At 43.2% G+C, this 24,755-nt stretch overlaps 1 protein-coding gene across 2 annotated transcripts in view; it reads left to right on the forward strand.

Annotated features, from left to right (window-relative positions):
• Positions 1 to 24,755, forward strand: part of CREB5 (cAMP responsive element binding protein 5) — a 399,683-nt gene that overhangs the window by 128,932 nt on the left and 245,996 nt on the right. For both annotated transcript variants that reach the window (XM_078441094.2, XM_078441098.2), the window contains exon 5: positions 24,242 to 24,414. In XM_078441094.2, the coding sequence (XP_078297220.1) occupies positions 24,242 to 24,414 (173 nt within the window). The remainder of the gene's footprint in view (positions 1 to 24,241; positions 24,415 to 24,755) is intronic.

Raw genomic sequence — 24,755 nt, forward strand, 5'->3', positions numbered from 1 at the left:
AGTGATTCTCATCCCATGGAAGTACTACCTGCTCTGAAAGACTCATCTTTAGTTCCTTGTTGAAGAGCTCCCTGACTGCACCAATCAACAGTCACCTTTTTATCCTCAGTTTCAGTCGGGACTTCCAGAGAAATAGAATCAATAGGAGATATTTGTCTGCCTCTCTATCTCTATCTCTGGACAGAGAGAGGAGAGAGGACGTAGAGATGGAGGAGAGGAGGGCCTAGGAAGTTGGAAGCTTATAAAGCAGGCTGGCAGACTGGAAATTCAGGGAAGAGTTGATTTTGTATTCTTGAGTCCAAGATCTGTAGGTAGGAAATGCAGATAGGGTTTCTATATTGCAGTCTTGAGGCCAAATTCCTTCTTTGAGAAACTTCAGTCCTTGTTCTTAAGACCTTCAACTGACTGAATGAGGCCCACTCACATTATGCAGGATGATGTGCATTATTCAAAGTCTATTGATTTGGGGGCACCTGGTTGCTCAGTCAGTTAAGGGTCTGACTCTTGATTTCGGCTGAAGTCATGATCTCACAGTTCGTGAGATCGAGCCCTGCCTTGGGCTCTGCATTGACAGCACGGAGCCTGCTTGGGAGTCTCTCTCTCCTCTCTCTCTCTCTCTCCCCCCTCCCCTTCTCGCACTCTCTCTCAGAATAAATAAACTTAAAAACAATGTTTATTGATTTTGAAGTTAGTAAAATTTTAAAAATGCCTTCCTAGCAGCATCTAGACTGGTGTTTGACCAAACAACTGGTCACGATTGTCTGGCCAAGTTGACACATAAAATTTACCGTAATCCCTCAGGACTCTTGAACCACTCGTTTAGCCTATAATTGTATGCAGGCTAGTAACATCTCTTGCATTGTCTGCTTTTGGCATTTAACTTTGTAAGCATATAAGGATTGTCTTGCCAACTTCTTGAAGATAGGGATTATATCTTATACTTTGTATGGGTTTCCCAGAGAACCTAGTGGGATGGTACGCATGTCGGGTCCAAACAACTTAATAAGTATAAAATCATCTCAGTAGTTATTTGAAATAAATAATATATGGATATCGAAATATAAAAGAATGCTTTTGTTTTATTTAAAAATAACCATAATCACTTGCTAATAGGCTGCGTGTACCTGTTGGATGCTCCACACTTCCCAAACCGTAGAGTCTGATTAGACAGAACCACCCTTGTTTTCTGTTCCACATTTGTTTTTGCATGGTATTTACTCTTTATCACAGCAACCACCAAAAATCCAGCTTTGCAAAGTTGTGATATACTCCAAAGGAATGTAGCGTGATCTAATGTTGAAACACTGACAACCTCGGGTTGTGCAGTATCCAATGGAGGTCAAGTATTGCCATGTTTCCCTCAAACTTGAGAAGCTCAGTGCAGCATCTGAGGCAGCTAGGCACACAGTTTGGGAACTGCAACTGTAGACATTAAATGTGAATTTTTAGAGCAAATGTTATAATCTATCAAATCTAGGAGGAGTGGGAATTTCTGATTTGTACTTAAGACTGAAATTTCTCGGGGCACCTGGGTGGCTCAGTCGATTAAATGTCTGACTTCGGCTCAGGTCATGATCTCGTGGTTTGTGAGTTTGAGCCCCGCATTGGGCTCTGTGCTGACGGCTCGGAGCCTGAAGCCTGCTTTGGACTCTGTGTCTCCCTCTCTCTCTGCCCCTCCCCTGCTCATGCTCTGTCTCTCTCTGTCTCTCAAAAATAAATAAATGTTAAAAAAAAAAAAAAAAAAAAAAAAAGACCAAAATTTCTCTTTGAGGGATCACATGCTAGGATTTATACTTGTACACCTAGCTGTTCTTCACTTCCGTAGGAAACTATATGCCTGTATTCAGGATAGCATTTCTCCCCTCTTCTCATTTCCTGTCTTTTGAAATACATACAAGTTGCTATTTCTTTCGTTGGTTCCTTGCCAACAACTGTATTTGCCAAAACAGCCTGGTGAACAACGTTGTTTACGCCATTGGATGCCTTTTGTTTTTGCAGTGTCAACTGCCTGTTTTATTTTGGTTATTAATTATTATTAAATATCCCGTGCATGAGAAACCTCATGTAGTGCAGCACCTACGTATGGGAAAGAGAAAGTGCTGTTGTCTCACGGAGGTTATACACCGTGATACTTGTCATTTCTGATGGTTTGCTTCCGACCTTTAGCCACCTGTGAGCCAGCCAAGGGTCACACGAATTAAGACCCCAGAGGTATCAGCCACTTGGTTGGTTTCTCATGCCTGTTCTCTAGCCTCTGCAGCGGATTTTTAATACCTTGGCCTTGGGTTGCTTTTCTGAAGAAGTCTCATGACATCACTAAGCTTCAGGTCTGATGATATTTTAGTCCTACTTTATGTCTCTTTTTTCTAATAAAGATTTTGCTCCTGCTGCTTCTACTGTTGTTGTTGCTACCCTTGATTCTCCTTCTTCTTCTCGTCCTCCTTCTTCCTCCCGCTCCTCCTCTTCTCCTTTCTTTCCCACCACCTTCTCCTTCCCTTTGTTTTACTTATTAACACATCCACTCTTTCCCTTGCAATACTTTAGCCCTGAAGAGATAAACACCAAGCCGTTGAATAAATGGCTATAGCAACTGGAGTCAGTCTCCCAGGTCCCTGGATCTAGAACATTTTTTCCAAAGGACGGGGAGATCAGGAATAGGAGCACTGCCTGGTTGTGGAGGTGGCTGACATCAATGTCCGAATCAAGATGGCCATCGTTGGCAGTTTTTTTTTGCTTTCCAGTTTAACGAATGACTCTGTCAGATGCTGACCCTGCTCGCTCACTTCTGTCCCTTCTGCCTTCCCTAACTCCTTTCCCGGAGGGCCACCCCATTCCATCTCTCCCACCAGCGCCATACCTCCTTGACTTCTCCACTTGAATTTTGCATTCCACTTTTGACTCCAGCCCGTAAAATGTTCTTGTCGCCGTCCCCAGTCAGGTGGATGCTGCCATAACTCCTGTGTGATATCAATAACCCACGCCAGTGAAGCCAATGAGGTAATTTTCCCTGAAGCTCTAAATATAATTTAACAAGTTAAACACTGTAACATTGTGGTGAATGTGCTATTAAGGGACTGTAAATTGCTTACAAAGCATCAATAAACACAGTGCCCTAAAGCGAGGGGCTGTTAAGACTTTATAATCTAAAGCAGCATTTGGAGTATCACCCTGAGGCTTTAGCTTCACGTCAGATAAAACCAAAGCGGCTGAAGTCTTTAGTTGATGCCAAATGTACGTAGGAACACAACAAGCTTTAGGGGGTAATTACTTTTCAAGTGCTTGATGTGGATTTGCTGGGAAACACATCTGTTATCAAATTTGCCGATGATTAATATGATTCTTCCATTTCCACAGAAAACAGGGGAAGTCAAGTTGATGGTTACAAGTGCCAAGCCAATTGGTATGTGGCCCTTATAGATTCATGCTGTGTCATTTCTTGGGATAAGAACAAAAGTTTCAGTATAATCTGTCATACCTTGGGTTATACCCTATAGGATTATGTGTGTCGAAACTATTTTGTGGAATTAAATTATCTTTGGTATTGTTGAAAGGGTGCAGGGTTTTAAAAGCTAATGGCCTCTGTTGCAGGTGAAACAATTCATATTCTAGATTTTGCAAGGCCTAAAGCTTCTTTCTCCTTCCTTCCCCTTTCCCTGATGTGCACCCGACCATGGTCAAATCCTTTCACAGGACACACTCCTTCTGCAATTCCTTCCCAGGTTCATATCCTCAGCCAACTGGTGACTAACCCTTTTTGTGTTTTAACTGTTGTCCAGAGTATTTGGCCTAAAGTATTTGCATTTGAGTTCTGGAAAGCTCTTAGCATTTTACAAATGTTACCTCATTAATCACACAGCCATCAGACTGACAGTGTTTGCCTTATATTAAAAGTGGTGGAAAAAAGAAAGTTCCGAGTGGCCCAGAGACCTGACCAAGGTTGCATGGTGAGTTGGGGGCGAGAGAGAGAGAGAGAGAGAGAAAGAAAGAGAGAGAGAACTTGTCATCTCAGGCATTCTTCCATCCCCGAGCCCTCACACCCTGTCACCGCCCAACACCATTCTCTGAGGGTAGGGCCTTTGGGTCTGCGGGATTTCAGGGTTACCTTTGTGATTTTGAACCGTTCTGTTCTTTATTTCGGAGTAGCCGGCTGAGTTGTATTTTAGGCTGAACAAAAAGCCCCTGAGCAGGATTAAAAGGTTTCTTTTCTTCCTTCATAGTCGGGACCATCCCAAGACTATAGGGAGTTTCTATCTTGTGCTCTTGGGCTCTAGTATGAGATACTAATTCCCTGATGACAGACAGTAACTGTAAGGGAAGGACGCATCACCAGGGTTCACAACAACACGCAGGATGTTCTCTGTCCATCTACCACTACTGCCAGGTAGCAACTCAACTCTCAGCTGCGCAGGCTTGAGACTGTACCTCAACCTTTTCAGCCTCCTCCTTCAAGCTGCATTCCGAGTTGTCCTGGGGCTTTGTCTGCTCATCGGGATGCACCAGGGTTTCTGCCGCCTGGGCGCGTGAGCAAAAAGGTGTTGGGAAGACGGTGGAAGGAGGGAGACGACGCAGGAATATTTGATCTGGGCTTCACAGCCCACTCGGGATGGCTTCGGTCCTGGGGCTCCAGGAATTCATTCTCTGTGGTAAAGTGTAAGGTGGACAAGAGCCAGGGAATCCCTCTTACACGAGGATTACTAACCCTGTTTCCAGCTGGGAAGCAGGTCACTGTCCAAGAGATGTTTCCATCGATGCTAGTCATCCAGGTTTGCTCGTCCTATGTCTCTAAGCACTGTGGGCACGATTCAGTTTTCTTTCCTGAATTTCCTCATACCAATAGGAGGCACTCCAAGTGGGCTACTTACGTCTCGATGACAAATGATAAAAACACTAAGATCAAGCAGTTTTCTAAACACGAACCGCTTCATCTTACTTGTGAGTGGCTTTAGTTAATTTCCAAATTCTGTAGCAGTGTGGGACACCCCCCTTCTCACCCATCCCTAATTTATTTCTTAAAAGCCGGTCCAAATATATCATGGGAGATGCACCATGACTTGCCTTTCTTTCAAGTAATGCATTTTTGTGTAAACATGTTGTTTATGAAAGAACCTTTTACGGATGCTTTGCGTTGCCTTTGCTCAAGAAAATACATTTTAAAAGAATTCTCCCCAGCCTGGCATGTAATGTTTCATTAGCCAACATAACCTTGTTTATTTGCTTTTTAAAATTTTATTTGGGAAAGGAAATCAATTTGCACCCCTGACATGCTGCCAGGTTCCTGTTTATAAGCACACAATAGGCAGCTCGGAGGGGGCAAAAATATATAGTTTATGATTTCAGCATTAAGTATGACACAATCTGTGTATGAAACCATAGAAGCAATAGTGTTTTCCTGTCCCTGCAGCCATGCTCTGCAGTTTTAGCTTTTTATCAGAGCGCGTTATCCAAGTGTGCACAGAATAAACGGTCCTAATTGGGCTGGGCACTTTAAGTGTGAGGGAGAATTGTCAGGACAAAGGGAGCTCTTTGCCGGGTTTTGTTTTTGTTTTTGTTGAGAAAGTACTTTGAGCAACTGGCGGGGACCCAGCCTTATAACTGTGCTGTGCTGGGCTTTCAGGAGGCCCCATGTGTTCCTTCCATGCAGTTCTGAGTGACCTCAGAACTTCTGCTCTCAGAGATTCTGACCGGCCGCAGGGAGGCTGGTCGGGCCTGAGGGCCAGTGTGTCCATCGTCAAGGAGAATCCCTTCCCCTTCCCTCCAAGTCCCTAATGGTCATTCCGAGGAGATGGGCATCACCGGACCTGACCCTAACTCTTGCCTCTTTTGAGTGCCTGCCAGGTTTTGCAACCCCAAGATGAAATAATTCATTACCTTATTAGTCTAATATATTGAGGTCTGAAGCGAACATGACATAAAGTCACTTTTTCCACTTTACAGGGGTGAGCTCTAAAATCATTCATCATAGCCAAAAGAGCACTGAATGAGGAATCAAAAGATCTAGACTCTTGTCCTATTTCTTTGTCCACTTAGATGTGAACTACTGGTCTGGTCACATCCTCTCCTCTGGCCTCCGTTTTCTTTTCTGTTGAGTCAGGGAGTGGGATTAAAGGCTGTTGATGGGGACAGATTCTTTCAAATCTAAAGTTCTGAGAGCGGGTTCTTAGAGGTTTGATTTAAAAAAAATCTTTTCCTTGAGGTTGGAATTTCTTTTTGCCTGTTTTCCCAGCCTACATCCAAGCTGGATCTCCTGTTTCGGGTTTATCTGTCCAAAGTCAAGGGACTCTATTCCTAATGAAGGTAGAGACATCATCCCTCCTTTTTCCTGCCCCAGTTGCCACTGTTTCCGTAATTATCTTAACTTCGGTAGATCTGCTTTTCTTTTGTTCCTTTTCACATTCCTATATTACCACTGAAACCTGACCATTAAATCCTGTACATTAAAGAGTTTGTAGCTCCTGCTGGCCAACATCTCTTTGGTTACAGACACCATACCTGGAGGCGGGACAGGGTCCCTTTCTATCCCACCCTGCCCTTCACAGCACCAGCCTGTAACCTTGGCCTCTTACTGAAGCCCTGAAGGGTTTTTTCCAGTTTTTAAAGTGACTCTTTATTTGGCTGAGCATGCCATGAGCTCTAGATATGCTCTGTATTTGAATCTAGAATGTTCACATGAGTGAACCAGGGAGGGAGGCTGACTTGAGGGAGAGCTTGAACACAAGGGTAATCTTTCATTATTCATCTCTGCTAGTAATTAGAAGGCACTACTAAATAGATGTAATTGGATTGTGTCACAAAAATTAAGATAAAAGGCCATAAGCAATTCAACCTCTTTCTACCACTGGCCAAGCATTCCTCCCCCTTCTCAGCCTCCACTTGAATTTTGTTCAGCCAGTGGTAAGTAGCAGTGTGTGTGTGTGTGTGTGTGTGTGTGTGTAGAAAGTTTCCCCAAATGTGGTCACCATGTGCCAGAAAGGTAAGTTTTCTGGATTCCCTCTACACAAAGTTACAAACTAGGGATGAAATAGGTCTTTTCCCTCTGCTGCCTCTGGAAGAGCATGAAAAAGGCCTTCAACAAGAAGAGTTCTTGATGATTTTAATGCTAGTCAATGGAAGGGAGGAGAGGAAGAGAAAAGAGGTTTGTTTTAACCTTGTCAGCCCTTCTTCAGACATGGAGCCTCAACCTTCATCAAAAGTGGAGATATGACAGACTTTTAGAATCAGTCACCTGGGTGGCTCAGTCTGTTAAGCATCCAACTTCTGCTCAGGTCGTGATCTCACGGTTCATGAGTTTGAACCCCACATTGGACTCCGTGCTGGCAGCATTGAGCCTGCTTGGGCTTCTCTCTCTCTGCCCCTCCCCCACAATCACTGTCTCTCTCTCTCTCTCTCTCTCTCAAAATAAATGAATAAACTTTTAAAAATGCTTTAAAAAAAGAATAAATGGGGTAAAATATAAGACAAGGCATCTATAAGGACCCTGAGGCTTTGGGGACTGGGTTTTCCTATGCCAGCAGAAGGGAGATCAGATTTATGCCTAAACATTGTCATTTCTTCTTTTTTTTTTTTTTTTTAAATGTTTATTTATTTATTTTGAGAGACAGCACAGTGGAGGAGGGACAGAGTGAGAGACACAGAATCCAAAGCAGGCTCCAGGCTCTGAGCTGTCAGCACAGAGCCTGATGTGGGGCTCGAACTCAGGAACCACAAGATCATGACTTGAGCTGAAGGTGGATGCTCAACTGACTGAGCCACCCGGGTGCCCCATTGTCATTGTTTCTTAAAAAGGGAATGGAGAGTTAATTAGCTACCCACAGAAGTCAATATTATGTGTAATTGCAGAACTAACTTAGGGGCAAAGAGGTTTAATCAAAGTGAAGATAATATAAGAGATTCAAATATTTTGTGTTTCATCTTTTGCCCTGAACATGCCTTTTACCAATGGTTACAAACCTTTAAAATGGCTCTTCATTCTCAGATTCTATTTGACTTTTAAGAGCAGATTTAAATTTCTTTAATTTCATCCATAGCAGTTGGAAACTATTTCATAAAGCGATACTAAACTATATACGTGTGAAAAGACATCTGAGAAACATTTCTTTATACATGGGCTATCTGCAGTTAGACTTTTTAAAAAGCAACCAGACAACATTCAGATATTTAAAAAACAAAAACTTGGGGCGCCTGGGTGGCTCAGTTGGTTAAGCGTCTGACTCTTGATTTTGGCTCAGGTCATGATCTCTCGGTTCGTGAGTTTGAGCCCTGAGTCGGGCTGTGTGCGCGGACAGCATGGAGCCTGTTTGGGATTATTTCTCTCCCTCTCTCTCTGCTCCCCCACTCCCCCAAATAAATAAATAAACTTCAAAATGAAATAAAAAAACTTATCTGGGGAGCAAAAATAAACACACACATATATTATCAGCTTAAGGACATATCAACACAAAGGGAAAGACACGAAGCCTGGCTTACTAAAGGCTCCAGCAGTGTGGGTGTGGTTCTTACGTGGGTACCTGACTCTCCTGAAATCTCATCTTTATTTTAGATTTAGAAATATTATTTCTTAGTCTATCAAATAATCAGTGATTTGTCCCACCTTGAGGTTGTCAATAGAGCACAAGAGGATGAAAATGAAGATGGAAATACACAGGATGTCCAAGTGGTCAAAGAGCAGGGACCCATAGATTTGGCGTTCTAATACAAGAGCGACAGGTTGCTGGGGGAGGTCATCTAGATATAGACATTTCATTGGCATTAGTGCCTCTATTTAGCCAGCCAACCCATAAATTCTGACTGTCTAGGGTAGAAAACTGCACCTTCTACGTGTCCTCACTTTCCTGCCACGCAATAACTTCGGTGGAAAAGACAATTGAACTCCGCGCTGTTACGGCCCTATGGTACGGAGACAGCAGGTGCCAATTTCTTCCCTCTGTGACTCCCACATAGCAAGTTGTTCTTCTTCCAAGCTCAGTTGTTTCACCAGGAGGAATGTAGACACATTGGAAGCTGTGGCCTAAAAGTGAGACCTTGTTTTGAGGGTGTGTAACTGGGTTCAGAGGAGCCGTGCCTGCCCCAGCTCATCTTTGTGGGGTGGAACTGGGTTACTTGGGTGCACTGTGGGACAGGCTTCACTCTGCCTTGTATTGTTTTTATCAGTCCCATCATGATTTGTTAAGCACACGGATAAATGCAGAGCCAGTTCAGCTAGTGACAGTCCTGTCCTTATATGGTTTAAATTAGAGAGGAAATAAAGATACAGATAACATTTCTTTTTTTTTTTTTTAGTCATGGTAGGTGGGGTGGAATGCAAACTGTGTTACTGCGTCCTAGTGGGGTTTCTGATCTTTTGGATCTCTTGCATATCATAGTGTGTGTGTGTGTGTGTGTGTGTGTGTGTGTGTGTGTGCGTGTGTGTACATGGTGTGTATACATATATATAGAGAAAATATCTGGAGAGATATAGTAAACTATTAGTTTTTTTCTGTATGTTGGGATGATGGGTGATTTTGTTCCTTCCCACGTATTGTTTTTCCTCACAAATTTTCTCTAATAAGGAAGTATATTGCTTGTGAAATAAAATAAATTTAATCAAACATACTTGTGCTAGATATTTTCTCAGTGCCCATCTGGGCCCATTTCCCCCCTATTCCACCCTCCTGTCTGCCCTGAAAGGCTGACCTTTAACCTGTGTTTTCCTGTTGGATTTGGGCCAGTGGCCATGAACTACCACAGTAGGTTCCAGAAAGGGAGAAAAGGGGAATTGGGTGTCTATTCTCCCAGCTGCCTCAGTTAGTTGTCTTCTTTGACCAAAGGTCCCAGGTCCTGCCAGATGCCCTGTCCACACAGCTCTCTCCTCCCTGGTCTCCTGCTAACCTGTCTCTCTCCTGAGGTCTGGTAACCTCTCCCTTCTCTCAACTCCTATAGGCCTAGGAACGCTTATTGGCCCCAGGGTACTGCAATGTGGCTGTGGCTTCCCTGCACTCTGCCCACACCTTTGCAAATAGTTTATTTATTAATCAGTTCTCAAGTTACACAATTTCAGTGTGCTGTCTGTTTCCTTTTGGCATCCCAAGTGATATAGTAGTCAAATTTTCTAATTGCAGTTATACATTTATCTGCAGCAAGTTTGCCCAGAAAAACTAAAGCATCAGTTTCTTGGGGCGCCTGGGTGGCTCAGTCGGTTAGGCGTCCGACTTCAGTTCAGGTCACGATCTCACGGTGCGTGGGTTTGAGCCCCGCGTCTGGCTCTGTGCTGACAGCTCAGAGCCTGGAGCCTGCTTCAGATTCTGTGTCTCCCTCTCTCTCTGCCCCTTACCCACTCCCACTCTCTCTCTCTCTCTCTCTCATTCTCTCAAAGATTAAACAACGTTAAAAAAATTGTTTTAAATAAAAAAATAAAGCATCAGTTTCTTTCTGGGCCTAGAATTTTATCAATGCTGTGAAACAGTAGTGTTTGATGGTACAATAGAGTGAAATGAGATTTTAGAAATTAAGAAATGTGAAGGCTTCAAGACTGGTACAGAAAAATGAATTCATGACTTTTATTTTATTACTTTTTAAATTTTTAAAAATGTTTTTAGTTTTGAAGGAGAGAGAGGGAGAGAGAGAGAGAGAGAGACAGAGCATGGGCGGGGGAGGAGCAGAGAGAGAGGGAGACAAAGAATCCAAAGCAGGCTCCAGGCTCTGAGCTGTCAGCACAGAGCCCGACGTGGGGCTCGAACTCACAGACCATGAGATCATGACCTGAACCGAAGCGAGACGCTCAACCGGCTGAGCCACCCAGGCGCCCCATGAATTCATGACTTTTAAAGAAGTATTTTCAAAACATGGCATCCACGGAGAAAGAGATAAGAGAGATTTCTAGTGGTTCAAAAAGAATAGAGTCATTGGATTTTGTGTCTTTTTTTTTCTTTTCTTGCATATTGTCTTAAGAATAAGGATCAGAAGTAGTTTGGTGCTTTTGGATTGGAGCAAGTGAGGAAGGAATGGATGTCATGATGGGAAAGGATGAACTAAGTAAGGGAAATGTGGATTCAAGGAAGTTGAGTTGTCAGTTTAGAGTGGCCAGCCTCAGACACAAGGCTCATTGGGAGGTAACGTTTGAGCAGACATTTGGAATTGGTGGCAGAAGGAGATGTGAGGAGAAGGAGAAGGAACCTTTTCGGGGGGTGGGGTGGGGAGGGGGGAGCAGCCAGTGCCGTGGCTATTGTATGTCTGCAGAACATTGAGGAGGCCAGTATGTGTCTAGAGCAGAGCGAGTAAGGTTAGGAGTAGTAGGAAGTGATGAGGTCAGAATGGTAATAAGCGTTATGTAGGTTTGGGAATGTACATTATATGCGCTGTAAACATGGAAACCATCTATCTCATTGACCCCCATTGCACTTCTCTGGACTCCTAAGGACCCAGAGAACCCAAATGACTGGTAAGAATTCTTATTTTAAAATTTGCTCTTGGGGCACCTGGGTAGCTCAGTCAGTTAAGCGTCCGACTTCGGCTCAGGTCATGATCTCGCGTTTTGTGAGTTCGAGCCCCACGTCGGGCTCTGTGCTGACAGCTCAGAGCCTGGAGCCTACTTCAGATTCTGTGTTTCCTCCTTTCTCTGCCCCTCCCATGCTCATGCTCTGTCTCTCCCTGTCTCTCAATAATAAATAAACGTTAAAAATTGTTTTTTGAAAATTCGCTCTCAATATTCAGACAAGATTTCCAGAGGCTTCTTTTGAGGACTGTTGCATCCAGTTGTGGCCAGTGCCCTAATGCACACAACAAGTGAATTTCATTTGGTATGGTCAAGGTAAAAATGTTATCTCTTTCTATTAGGATTTCATCAAATAAGACAGACTCAGTCTCTCATTGATTTCCTGTGTTGCATTATATCATTTGGGTTTTGGTCGAAGACTTAACAAACACCAGTTGCTATGATTCAGTTTGCTTGGTAGCAATGGCAGGTAGAGGGTCCTTGTCTTCTAATAAAACATCCACTTCCCTGAATTAATATTGATCACTAGCGCAGCATAGCAGTAACTTACGTTTGTGAAGGTACTGAACAATTTACAAAGCAAGGCCATTCATGGCAAGCCACCCGACGGGTTCCACCAGAAGTGAAACGAAGTGCAGGCACTCTTATTCTCTATTGTTTCGGAGGAGGAAGTCTATCTTGTAGCACATTTTCCTTCCCACTGAAGATCACATTTCTATTTCATGTTAAGAGCGTGGCTATTGCCAAATATTCAGGAATGCAGATACTCCACCAATGCTCCAGGCAGGGGAGTTTTCAAGCAGATTCATCTTAGCAGCCAGCCCTACCCTCCAGCTCTTTTGGCCAGGAGAGAAGAGCCGAGGGAAGGGGGGGGGGGGGGGCTTTGGGAGAGGGAAAGGCAAAGTCTCTTCTCAGAACTATAGTGGATCATGAGCGGCATTGAAGAGAGCGCTACATTGGTATTTCTGGTCATTGAGCATAAGTATTTGATTCTCTTTGAAATGCTGAGGAAACAGACCATCAGCATCCTTGTGCTAGTTTTATATTCACCCTTACTTTTGGTAATTTCACACGTTCTGGTAAGGAAGGAAGGGAAATATGCTTAGTTAATTCTAGAATGGGCCGTTTGCCCCGGGTGTGGCCATACCAGGTTCTTAGTGTGTCTCTTCAGCATTTCCCCGTGTGCTCAGTGCCTCTTTCAGGATATTCGAGAACCTTTTCTTCCCCATGCTGTACAGAAGTGGGAGCCTGGCAATGCCGTTGGTGCCATTCGCTTCCCTTCCCCCATATACACCCCAGGACCCTAGTTTCTTGCTTGTTTGTAATCATTTCACTTTGTCTTCTCCTGTATGTTTTCCAGTTGCTTGGTGGGGGGGGGCCTGTCTTGCCTCACTTCAACCAGTGATTTGAATTGACCAAACGCATTGGCAATTTGAGGAGACTGTTAAGCTGTGTCTGGCCTCTGTTGATATGACTTATGAGGATTCAAGTCAGCAAATGTTATCTCTCTGTATCTCCGGCTTAAGACGACCGTGTGCCCAATGAGAGGAAATTGTAAATTGGTTGCTCTTTATTATATCATCACCTCAGAAATCCTAATTCATTTGTCCATTCGGTCACTGGTTGTCTAGTTCTGTGTCGGCACTGAGCCGGGCACTAGCAACAGAAGAGAAAATAAGACGGGCGCTTTCCCTTCCAGGAATTTATAATAGGTAACTGGAAATAATAATGATAAAAGTATAGGGGCGCCTGGGTGGCTCAGTCGGTTGAGCGTCCGACTCCGGCTCAGGTCATGATCTCACGGCCTGTGAGTTCGAGCCCCGCATTGGGCTCTGTGCTGATATCTCAGGGCCTGGAACCTGCTTCGGATTCTGTGTCTCCCTCTCTTTCTGCCCCTCCCCCGCTCATGCTCTGTCTCTCTCTGTCTCAAAAATAAATAAACATTAAAAAATTAAAAAAAAAAATAAAAAAATAATGATAAAAGTATATATAACTGGAAATAATAATAAAATAATAATAAAATGATAGTGATAATATATAACTGGAAATGATAATGATAAAAATCACACCTTATGACACATGCTATAAAGGAAAGGTTCGGGGTACTGAGGTAGAAAATAATAGGAGGGTTTTTTTTAGTTAGAGAGGTAACATTGAAAAGGTGGTATTTAAGATGAACCAGAGGCTGAACAGAGGAAAGCGGTCTTTGCACGAATGAGGGAATGTCAGAGGAGAGGAGAGCAAGGGTGGCGGATAATACATATGTTCTTAAAGCTCTTTTCAAGCCATTCTGTACCTTAACTTCATAGTTCAAAGGAAGCCAGGGAATACTATCCTCATTTATACTAGAGAAAAACACTGTATCTATCAACCAACAGATTTATTGCCTAGAGGATAGGATTTAGCTAAGCAGAGAGGAAATTCCAGGCCTGGGGAATGTACCTGCAAAGGTGTGAAGGGGAGAATTTGAACTCATGAGTTGCGTAGTGAGTAGAGAAGGGTGGTTGGAGCGGAGGGCTGGCACAGGGGACAGGGTAAGAGATGGGGCTGGTTAAAAGAGCCTTTGAAGGCAAGGCTAAGAGTGGGCTTTCACGGTGTAAGCACTGGGGAGCCCTGGGAGGTTTTAGAGTTAAGGTATGACATTGGGAAAGTGCTGATTCATACCAATTAATTGGACTCTGCGGTCTGGAGTGGCCTGGGAGGGACCAGAAGGGTTGAAAGCCAGGAGAACAGTAAGAAGTTATAGCGTGGTCAGGGTGGAAGGTTATCAAACTGGAGCTCGTGGGATAGCAAAGAAAAGACAGAAGTGGGAATCAGTATGAAGGCAAAATCAACAGACTAATAAGTCAAGCAAGATCATGTGCTTAATGGTGGAACTCACATGAAGGTGCAGACCCATTGGCTAGCCCTTCACCCTTTAGGCCAGCACTTAATCAGCTCTAGAGGATGGGTCTCTGTTTCTATTGCCTGTGTGAGTAAAGGTGTTTTTCAGATTCGTTTGTTTTTTATCCCTCTGTCTCCTTAGATTTCCATATTGCCTCTGAACTGTAGGTCTTCTGGGAAAGTTGGTTCTTTTTCTTTTTTCTTTTTTGGGAGCACTATAGTTGCACTCCCTACACGTTCATTCAGCAAACCTCCATGTGGCAGGTATTGTTTTAAGCCCTGGGGACAGCCACGTGAAATCAGAAACTGTTCCTGTTGTCAGAGTCTTCATAGCTAGGAGGGGAAGACCAATCTTAAAAATAAACAAATACACCAATGTGTTATCAGAGCTTTGAAAGAGGTATTTATGGGATAAAATGGAGGACCAAAGAGTGGTTAATTGCGTATAGAGGTGGCGTTACCATTGTTAATGATAACAGTAATGATAATTAAAGTAATGGTTACTAACAAGTGTTGGGCATTTAATACGTCCAACATTGTACTAAGCTCTGCATTGGCATTACTTAACTAAATATTTATGCAAACCTTACCAGGTATGGTTGTTCCTGCTTAACAAGTGAGGAAAATAAAGCAAAGAGAAGCAATAGACTTGCAGAAAATCGCCACCATTCATGTATTCACTGAAAAATTGAATTTATTGCACGTCTGCAAGGTGCATATCAAGGAGCAGACACTGGCTGTTCTCAGGTGAACCTGGCGTATTCCCTGGTCCAAGTTTGCTGGAGGAAGTGCTTGTGGAAATCAGCCAGGCTCTTTAATGGCAATATGGAAAAGGTACCATGAGAGCACAAAACAGGGAGCAACTAATGGGGCCAGAAGCAGTGGGAGAAGGCTCCACAGAGGAGAAAGGTGCTGGATCTTGGATTGACCGCAAAGAGGAGATATCATGTGCAAAGGTGAAATAGAGACATGAAATGGAATGAATAGTCAAGAAGCATTGAGGTCTGTGTGTGTGAATGAGAAGGAAAAGGGTAGAGAGGATGAGTTGCCAGGAGATGTTACGGAAAAGATTGATTGGAATGAAATGATAAAAGCTCAAGTCATATGTCAGAGGTATGGCCGGCAGAAGTGTTCAAGCAGGCTGGTATCACGGTTTCTTGGCGAAGACTCTTGAGAAATGAGGAACTTTACCAGGGAGCAGTGAGTACAATATCATTTTCAGGGGCATTAGAGGAGTCTCTGACTTCCAAGATATCTGTGGATGCATCAACCACAGAGATTTGCTCAACTAAAATTCTAGTAACCTGAATGAAGTGGCATCATTTCCTTCCTTTTAACCCATATGATTATATTTAGCGGAATTAACCGAGACCCTAAAGCAGGAGGTGAGAGCAGAGACACAGACAGTCCACGGCACTGAGAGAATCTGAACAGGAAGGAGCAGGATCTTTGAGAGACACCTGAAAACTGTTTCTCACAGTCGAGGGTGGCACCTGAGAAGACATTTATTGTCTTGAGCATTTTACTACAGTATTAAATGAATAGCTATAAAATGCTTACAGGGATGGTTCAGGGCTCTTTTGTCTAAACCCAGTATTAGAAAGGATAACAGAGGTCTGGAGTTGGAGGAGAGCACAGTCCAGTCAGATGGATCTTGCTGGTCCGTATCTTGCAGACTCAAGTCTAGAACCTCACTCGGGCCAGGCCTTCCACTTCCTGGGAACGGGTGAGTGTGCTAAAGGCCACTGAGGGTCATATCCATGTGTGAGCTGCTTTTCTACCCGCTGTAAGGGAAGTTGCCTTGGAAATTGAACTTGATCCAAACATCAAAGAAATTACCTCTTTCTCAGCCTTTTCCTTAACTCGTGGAACTATTGAGGAAGCTGAACTTCATCAGAGAACGAGTGAGTGACAGTTGGTTGTTTTGGTAGTTTGGTAGGAGTATCGTTCAACAGTTTTTGAAGTACAGCTTTCCTCCCTAATCTTAATCTGCCCTGTTCCTTGTAAACCAGTCTCAAAAGACCTGTGCAGGCAATATAACATTAAGACAAGTGTCACGAGTCAACAACTTAGAAATGAATTAATGGCGTATCCCAGTCTTTTCTAGGTATGAAAATGGTGGTGATGACATTGGCCCAAGTTAGTGGTAAGACAGGTGTATTGTAATTCTCAGGATCCCATACCAGCATCAATTAACCATTTCTTTTAATGTCCCTAGAAAGGATAGCAGGTATACTTTATTTTTTGCCATGTTATTTTTCACTAGAAAATATTTTTACAGCAAGACTATACAGGCAGTATGGCTTAGTACGTAAGAATCTGGACTCTGAAGCCAAAGGGCTTAGGTCTGAGCTCCTTCACTTATCAGTTGGATAACTTTGAGCAAGTTACTTAACCTCTCTGTGCTTCAGTTTCCTCCTCTGTAAAACGAGGATTAATAATCCTATGTGCCTCATAGACTAATAAGGACTAAATGAGTTTTCTGCCATATGGTAATGCTGTATAAGTGCTAGCTGTTATTAGTAATATTTCTATTAAAATCAGTCATGGGGAGTAGCCACCCAGAATGAACCACTACTCTCTGAGCCTCACGTTTGGGACTATACTAAGAGAGAAGAAGTACACGTATGTTGTCAGCACTGTGCTGGAACATCCGTCCTCTCATGTGGGGCTCACTACAACCCTGTTCATTAGATGATTATCTCTATTTTAAAGATGAGGAAGGTATGGCTCAGAGAACTTAACATGCCCAGGTGCTATTGAGCTGATCTGAACTTGAGCCCTATATTCCAGTGCTCATGTTTTTGTTCCCCTTAGAAGTCTTCTGGGATAAGTAGCATACTCTGAAAAAGCAGAATTTAAATGTGCATGTCAAAGCTGGAATTTTCACAGGGCTCTGTGCTCTCCTCTCCCTTTCCCTGATGCAAAGTTGCCTGAGATGGATTCTTTCTTATGTTCATCTTTCACAGTGTGGCTACACTAAGGAGAATGTTATGGAGAGAGAGGCAGCTGGCATGGCCCCTGGTGTCCTCCCCAACCCCACTATGTCCCCTCTAATACCTCACTGTCCCCTCTGTCACGGAGCAGCCTACTCTCTTAGTAGAATTCAAAATACTCACTCTGGTATTCCAGCTTCTGAGAGCATCAGAAAGAAGGAGTTAGGACCTTCTAGAATCCTTCCTAAACCTCCAGAGAGCTTAGTCTCTTCTAACACAAGGTTAGAACTTGTGTTATCCTGTGAATGTCTCAGACACCTTTTGGATGCAATTCATGGATGTTTACATCGGGGAAGTTCTGAAAGTCTTCGTAACTGCCCGGACCTCATTAAGATGCAGACAATTCCAAGATTGCACAACTTGACTTGTAAACGCGTGTCGGGATGACCCTGGCTCTTTATAGAGAAACCCATAAATTCTCCACACCTTGGCAGTTGGACAGAATATAGATTTGAAGATAGCATTTTGGGACCTTATGGGAATCAACAACCTTCTCCCCGTATGCTCCAACTTTTACTTTCATCTGTGGTCCACTGCCCTTCATCCTTCATGACCACGCCCTGAAATTATAGGTATTTGTAAGAACATGGACATATATTCATATACATTGCGTTGTTTTTTTTGCATATTGTATTCCAAGCCCATGCATGCAGAAAGACAATTACCACTCTACCTCAAACTCACTGAGTATGCAATCAAGACTCATTATGCCCTGATTCTCATTCCATTCACACCCTTTGTGTCTCAGAACAACACTGAATGGAGAGCAAAGTATATTGAAGGATATGAAGGGAAGAAGACGTCAAAGGAACATTTGGAGAAATTGGAACCCCAGAGTGAGCGATTTAGGTGAAAATAGTTTGTCTGCGAATTTTCATCTTTGAAGTTTGAGAAATTTTACTTTGTGTTGGATCCGTTTCTTGAATCATGATCCCTTGGGTCTGGCATAAAGCTATAATTTTTAGGAGACTCATCTCCAAAAGCTTATGGTTATGGAGAAAAAAAAAATCAATGTCTGTAGGCCCATGAATCAGAATCTAAAAAGTGTGTTTGGATATTTAATGTCTCATAAAATATAACATACAAAGAGACTTGTGGAGTATCAGAGCCAGAAATAATTATGGAAACCAGGTAGTCCAACCCCCTGCTTTTAGCAATGGGGCTATGGAGCTGAGGGGGGTTGGATGATTTATCCAGGTTACATGGCTGCAAGGAGGGGTAGAGAGCCTGGACTAGAATAGACCTCCTAACTCCTAAGCCAGTGTATTTCCAGTGTTATCGCAGATTACTAATCATTTGGAAGCATTGGGCCGAAGTATGAACCATGTATCGTAAGTGAGGGAAACTTAGCAATAGAAGAGACCTTAGAAGTCATGCAGCACTTTCTCCCTCCTGATGCAGAAATCCTCTTGGTGACATCCTTGACAGGGGACCACTAGTCTCTACTGGCTTAACTCCAATGCCAGAAAGCTCAGTACATGACAAGGCAGCTCGTTTAGTCTTTGGACAAAAGATCAAATTTGTATTTTTAGAGCATCAGTCCAGAAAGAGTGTGGATGACTAGAAGAGAATGGCATAGTATTAGTAATGGTAGGAATTTTACTCTTTTTATTGTTTTAAAACGAGGATAATAACGCTGACCCTGTAATGCCATTGTGAAGGTTAGAGATGCAGTTTATAAAGCATCTAGCATAGTGGTTGTCTCAAAATAAGAACTCAAATTGTAGTCATCATTGGCTTTTATCAACATGATCCCAGTTTTTTGAAATTATGCCCTCTGGAGTAATATAGACTGTATCTAATCCCACAAATATTTGAAGGCAGTTAGCATGACCCTCTAAATCTTTTCTTCTTCAGACTAAATATTCCCTGATTCCTCTACAGTTCTTCCTGTGATGCATTTTGGATGCCTTCATTGCTTTCATTCCCTCCTATTTGTCAATTTCCCCCTTAAAATGTGGTGGCCAAATGTGGTCAGTTCAGCGCGCTCTACGGTGGAGTAATTACTTCCCTTGAGCTGGACATCGCACTTCTTCTACAGCAACCTAGATTTATGTTAGCATTTTTGGAGGCCAGATCACACAGTTGGCTCAAGTAAAACCTGATTCTACTACCCAGAACATAAGCTCTGCCTCCCAACACTGTGTCAACTGCAGATTTGACAGGCGCAATTTTTACATCTTCATCCAAGCTGTTGGTACAAATGCAGAACAAGAAAAGGCCAAAGAAAGGCTGAGCCTCGAGGAACACCTCTGATTGTTCCATGCGTATTGACACCCATCCACTGGCTTGATGACACTATTGTACCAGTTCCAAATCTATGCACCTATACTAGCAAAAGTAACTCAGCAAGATGTAGTCACTCGTGTTTTTGAAATTGGATATTTAATTTACCCAGAGGTAAAATGCCATTCTTTTATCAATGAAGACAGGTTTTGAACCCATAATTGGGAAAATGTGAACTCAGAAAACAATTTCATGTTTGAGTTACTACGTAATGCTTAAAGGAAAAAAAAGATCTTCTCTTAATGTGAAATGATAATGTTTGCCTAATTGTTTATTTTTCCAAAATGTTTTGAAATTACTCCCTCGGTCTGGGGGAAGGAGTGTGGAGAATTTGCAGATTTCATGTGTGGTGGAGAAAAGAGATTACTGAAGAATTAGAATATAACACTTAGGGGCCTTTTCCATCTCTGGTTGGGGTCACAGAGACAAAGAGATGTCTTAAATGTTGGTGGGAGAAGGTGTGAGGTATATTCCTGGATAGTTTTTAAAATTCTTTCTTTCTTTCTTTCTTTCTTTCTTTCTTTCTTTCTTTCTTTCTTTCCTTCCTTCCTTCCTTCCTTCCTATCTTTCTTTTTCTTTTCTTTTCTTTTTTTTTTTTTTGAGAGAGAGAGAGAGACAGAGAGACAGAGAGAGACAGAGAGAGCAGGGGAGGGGCAGAGAGAGAGGAGTACAGAGGATCCAAAGCAGGCTTCACACTGATAGCAAGGAGCCTGATGTGGAGCTCAAACTCAAGGAACCATGAGATCATGACCTAAGCTGAAGTTGGATGCTCAACCGACTGAGTCACCCGAGTGTCCCTTAAAATTCTTCTTAATGATTCTCATTAAAGAAGTAGTTCTTTCTTTCACTTAACATGCTTCCCTCTGAAGAAATCATTTTCTTTGTGCTGCAGCACAGATCAGTTTTTCCTGGTTTTCATGGTGGAGGTGAAGAATGGTTGTTGCTGTACTTTGAGCCAAAGTGCTCAAAGATTCAGAGCTCGCCTTTTGGCATCTTCTTCCAAGGGCACATTTAATATTTTTTCAAAGGCTTTCCTTCTTGTGTACATCCCATGTTTGTGGCTTTCATCTTAACACTGGTCTTTTCTTTTTCTCTAGCCCATAATTGAACAAATACCTTAATATCTAAAGCTCTAATACCATAAGCATGTTCTGAGATCCCAGCAGATGGACAAAAAGTTAGCACTCTCAAAAACTGGCCAGGGAATAAAAGACTTCCTCATACTGAATATTTTAGGAATATCATTTTATAGTTTACTCACTCATTCAGTGTTTATTGAGCACTTATTATATGCAGGCACTGATCTAGGCAACAGAGACAATGGGGAGTAAAGTCAAATTTAGTCTCTTCTCACATTGCGCTTATGGCCTTAAGGAAGAAACATGTTAGTCAAATAATCAAAACAATTGTGAACTTGTAAAAAGTACTGCAAAGAAGAGGGAGAGGGTGCCCATCACTGGAGAGGTCAGGGAAGTCTTCCTCGCGTGATGCTTAATCTGAGATTTGAAGGTGGAATCAGGGGAAGGGCACAGGTAACAGAAAAAAACATATTCCCAAGGCCCTGTGCTGAAAGGGAGCATGGGCAGTATGAGGACAGGAACATGCCAATAAGGTGGAGTGAAGAACACAAAGCAAGAGTGAGAGTAGTGTGAGATGAACTGAGATGTAGGAAGGATCTCCTACAGGCTTTGGAGATGACACAGAGTGCTGTCAATGTCTTCTGAACCATGGAAGCCATCTAAGAAGCTTGTGGGGGTGGTGGCTGGAGGTGGGGCAGTGCAGTTGGGTGGGGAGAATTGTGGGCCGTGATCAGTTTTGGTTTTTGAAAAGATCACCATGCCAGGTGCCTGGGTGGCTCAGTTGGTTAAGCCTCTGACTCTTGATTTCAGCTCAGGTCATGATCTCACAGTTTGAAAGATCTCTAGGGCCACGTTGTGCGTACCCTCCCCTAGTCTGCCTCCGTGCTCACAGCATAGGCTTGCTTGGAATTCTTTCTCTCCTCTCTCTCTGCTCCTCCTTCCACTTGCGCAATCATGCGCTTGCTCTCTCTCTCTCTCTCAAAACAAACAAACAAACAAGCAAACAAACAAACAAACAAACTTAAAAAAAAAATCACTGTGACCGTATATGGGCAAAAGGAGAAAGGGAAGGCAAAGTAAGTGACAGACCAGTTAGGAGACCACTTTCTAGTCCAGGAAAGGAGATGGAGGTGGTTGGGTGTAGGTTGGCAGGAGGAGAGGTAGAAGGATAGAAACAGATCAAAGATGCGTAGGATGACTCTGCAGTACTTGGGGACCGCATAGGGGGGTGATAGAAGAATAGTGCCGCGGGTAACCCAAGGAAGGTTCATACATTTTATATTCTTCTTTGGCAACTGAAAGATTGTTATTTTAAATTTTAGACTGTGCAGCTCTATTCATAATTTTTGATAGTACAGCGCAACAGAAAATAATTCTAAAAAGAGCCAGAAATCTTTCGGTGCCTCAGATCTATTATTGGCAAAGTAGGTGACTGTGAGCAAGATGAAAACTTGGTAGTCTCTCTGAGGATCCCAACAATGGAGGAAAAAAATATTTTTAATTGCTGACTTCCTCAAGACCTCATTAAGACCCAGGGAAGTATGTTTGTTAAGGTTCACTTTTTAAAGAAGTAACCCAGGGGCGCCTGGGTGGCTCAGTCGGTTGAGCGTCCGACTTCGGCTCAGGTCATGATCTCGCGATCTGTGAGTTCGAGCCCTGCGTCGGGCTCCGTGCTGACAGCTCAGAGCCTGGAGCCTGCTTCGGATTCTGTGTCTCCCTCTCTCTCTGCCCCTCCCCTGCTCATGCTCTGTCTCTCTCTGTCTCAAAAATAAATAAAAACGTTAAAAAAAATTAAAAAAAAAAAGTAACCCAGTTATTTTATTTTATTATCATTTGAGCTCAATTCGCTACATCTCTAGACCCTATAAAAAGAACTTAAGCATACCCCTCCCTGCACTGCTACTCCAACACAAATCGCCATTTCCTTTCATCTTGCTTTAACCAACCACAATATTTTCCCACGTCAGAAAAACCTTCCAGTGTAAAAGAGGAGCCTTTGGACCGCGTGTGTGTACAGACGACTGTTCATGCCTTTGGGATCCCGCGATAACACAGTCGGCCCACAGTCTAAGCCAGGTGCCCAGTTTCCATCTGGACTCCTGACAAACTGTGTGGTCAGGATTTAGAAATCAGAAATCTGGGAAAGGTGCAACGTGATGGACACAACCACCCCAAATACCGTATATGTTATCGCCATCATTTAACACGTAGTGCAGGAAATCCTGTTCTTTGCAGAAGAACTTCAAAGAACCACTTCTGGTTCTCCTGGGTAACATTTATTTTTTTCTTTGCTAACCCCAAAGCGCAGACAGATATATATTTTCCCTCCGGTAAATTGCTAGTGACACTCCCATTTCTTTTCTGCCATCCTCAACCCATTGTCCAAGTGACCTCTCGAATTTCACTACCCTTCTAAGCTGAAGAGCTGTGCCTAGCTGTTTACAGAGGCCCACTTACTTACTTGGCTTTACCCTGCACTTTCCCTTTCTTTTCTAGACTCTGAATTTCTCACCTTTTGGCTCCACCACATTGGTAAGACTTCTGCTCCAGTGTGAATCCTCTTTTTTTGTCCCAGTGACTTTCTTTTTTTTAAGAAGAACTGTCTTTTAAGACAGCTTTACCTTGCGTGTGTTACCTTACTTTTGAATTTTAAACAAGGAAACCTTCATTCAAGTCATCAGAAATAAGCACAGGCTGTTAGTTCCCTTAAGTGACTCAGATGTCACATTTTGCCTTCACTGGTTTATTCATGCAATGTATGTTTACCTGAGTGCCTACAATGTTCCAAGTACCGTGAAAGAGAGTTATGAACACAAACGTTCTTCATTCTAGAGGACAAGACAGTGAAAAAGTAAATGAACGAGCAATCATTATTCTATATTCCGTTATTCCATAAAAATTGTTAGAGATTGATTTTATGGAGATACAGCCGAAAGTTGCAACTTTGGCTCTTGGCATTGGATTCCAGACACCCTGTCATCTCTGCCAGTCATCTATCCTCATTCTCCAGGTTGTTGAGCTCGGGTCATGAGTACCTAGATTATGATTGGGAAAGGTAGTAGTTTCCTGGGAGGGAAAAAAAGTAGGTGGTTGGCCACTCTCATGCGACTGAAAAAGAAACAATAACCTAGTGTGCATGTCATTCGAAGCAGGATGCTGAACAGCTCTTCACTAAATCATAGTATCGTGCACTCACCATGGAAATTATTTTCAAACACGGTATATATCACACCAAGTCAGAGAAGATATGCATCAAATGTCCCTGATAGACACCTTACATCAGGAAGGCGGCAGAGTGATTAGTAAATTTCAGGGTGTTTTCTTATGTGTGTTACTCTTAGGGTAAATAGTTGTTTCTCATCTGCTCATAGCTGTAAGTTATAACAAGATGGGTGGACCCATGGCTTGCCAGAAGCCATAACTCTTTAGTTAGTTGACATGACCAGATTCCCAATTTTGTCCTCTGAGAGCTTGAGAGTAGCATAAAACATTGACTTCTTCTGACCTTCCCCTCTGTCTTCTCTGGGCAGAATATCTCGATGCATAACACAGTTGGTGGGGCCATGGCGGGGCCCGGAGCTCACCAGCTTGGCAGCACCCGGATGCCCAACCATGACACCAGCGTTGTGATTCAGCAAGCCATGCCGTCGCCCCAGTCCAGCTCTGTCATCACACAGGCACCTTCCACCAACCGCCAGATCGGGTAAGGAGACTTCCTCAGTTGTCTCTGGGTCCTGGCTGGAGCTCAGAGAATGTTCTGGACTTTCTCCTTGTTTCTGGTGCTCAGATTGGGTGAGACAGAAGTTGGTGTTCCTGGCTGGTGTGGTACCACCTGGCCCTTAGAGTGATGCTTTTAATGGGAGAAGGGTGGGGAGTCCCCATTTGGTGGAAACTTTTGATCCTGGACTTTGCGGGGCAAAGCAAGGCATTCGGTGGCATCGTTTCTTCAGACAAGAGCTGTGAACTTCAAGATGATGGGAGAAAACCCCTTGGGTGTGACGGAGAGCAGAGCATACTTTTAGGACAAATGCTTGAGGATGGTAG

This window comes from Panthera onca, chromosome A2 (genome assembly GCF_046562875.1).
Source record: "Panthera onca isolate mPanOnc1 chromosome A2, mPanOnc1 haplotype 2, whole genome shotgun sequence".
NCBI classification, from domain to species: domain Eukaryota; kingdom Metazoa; phylum Chordata; class Mammalia; order Carnivora; family Felidae; genus Panthera; species Panthera onca.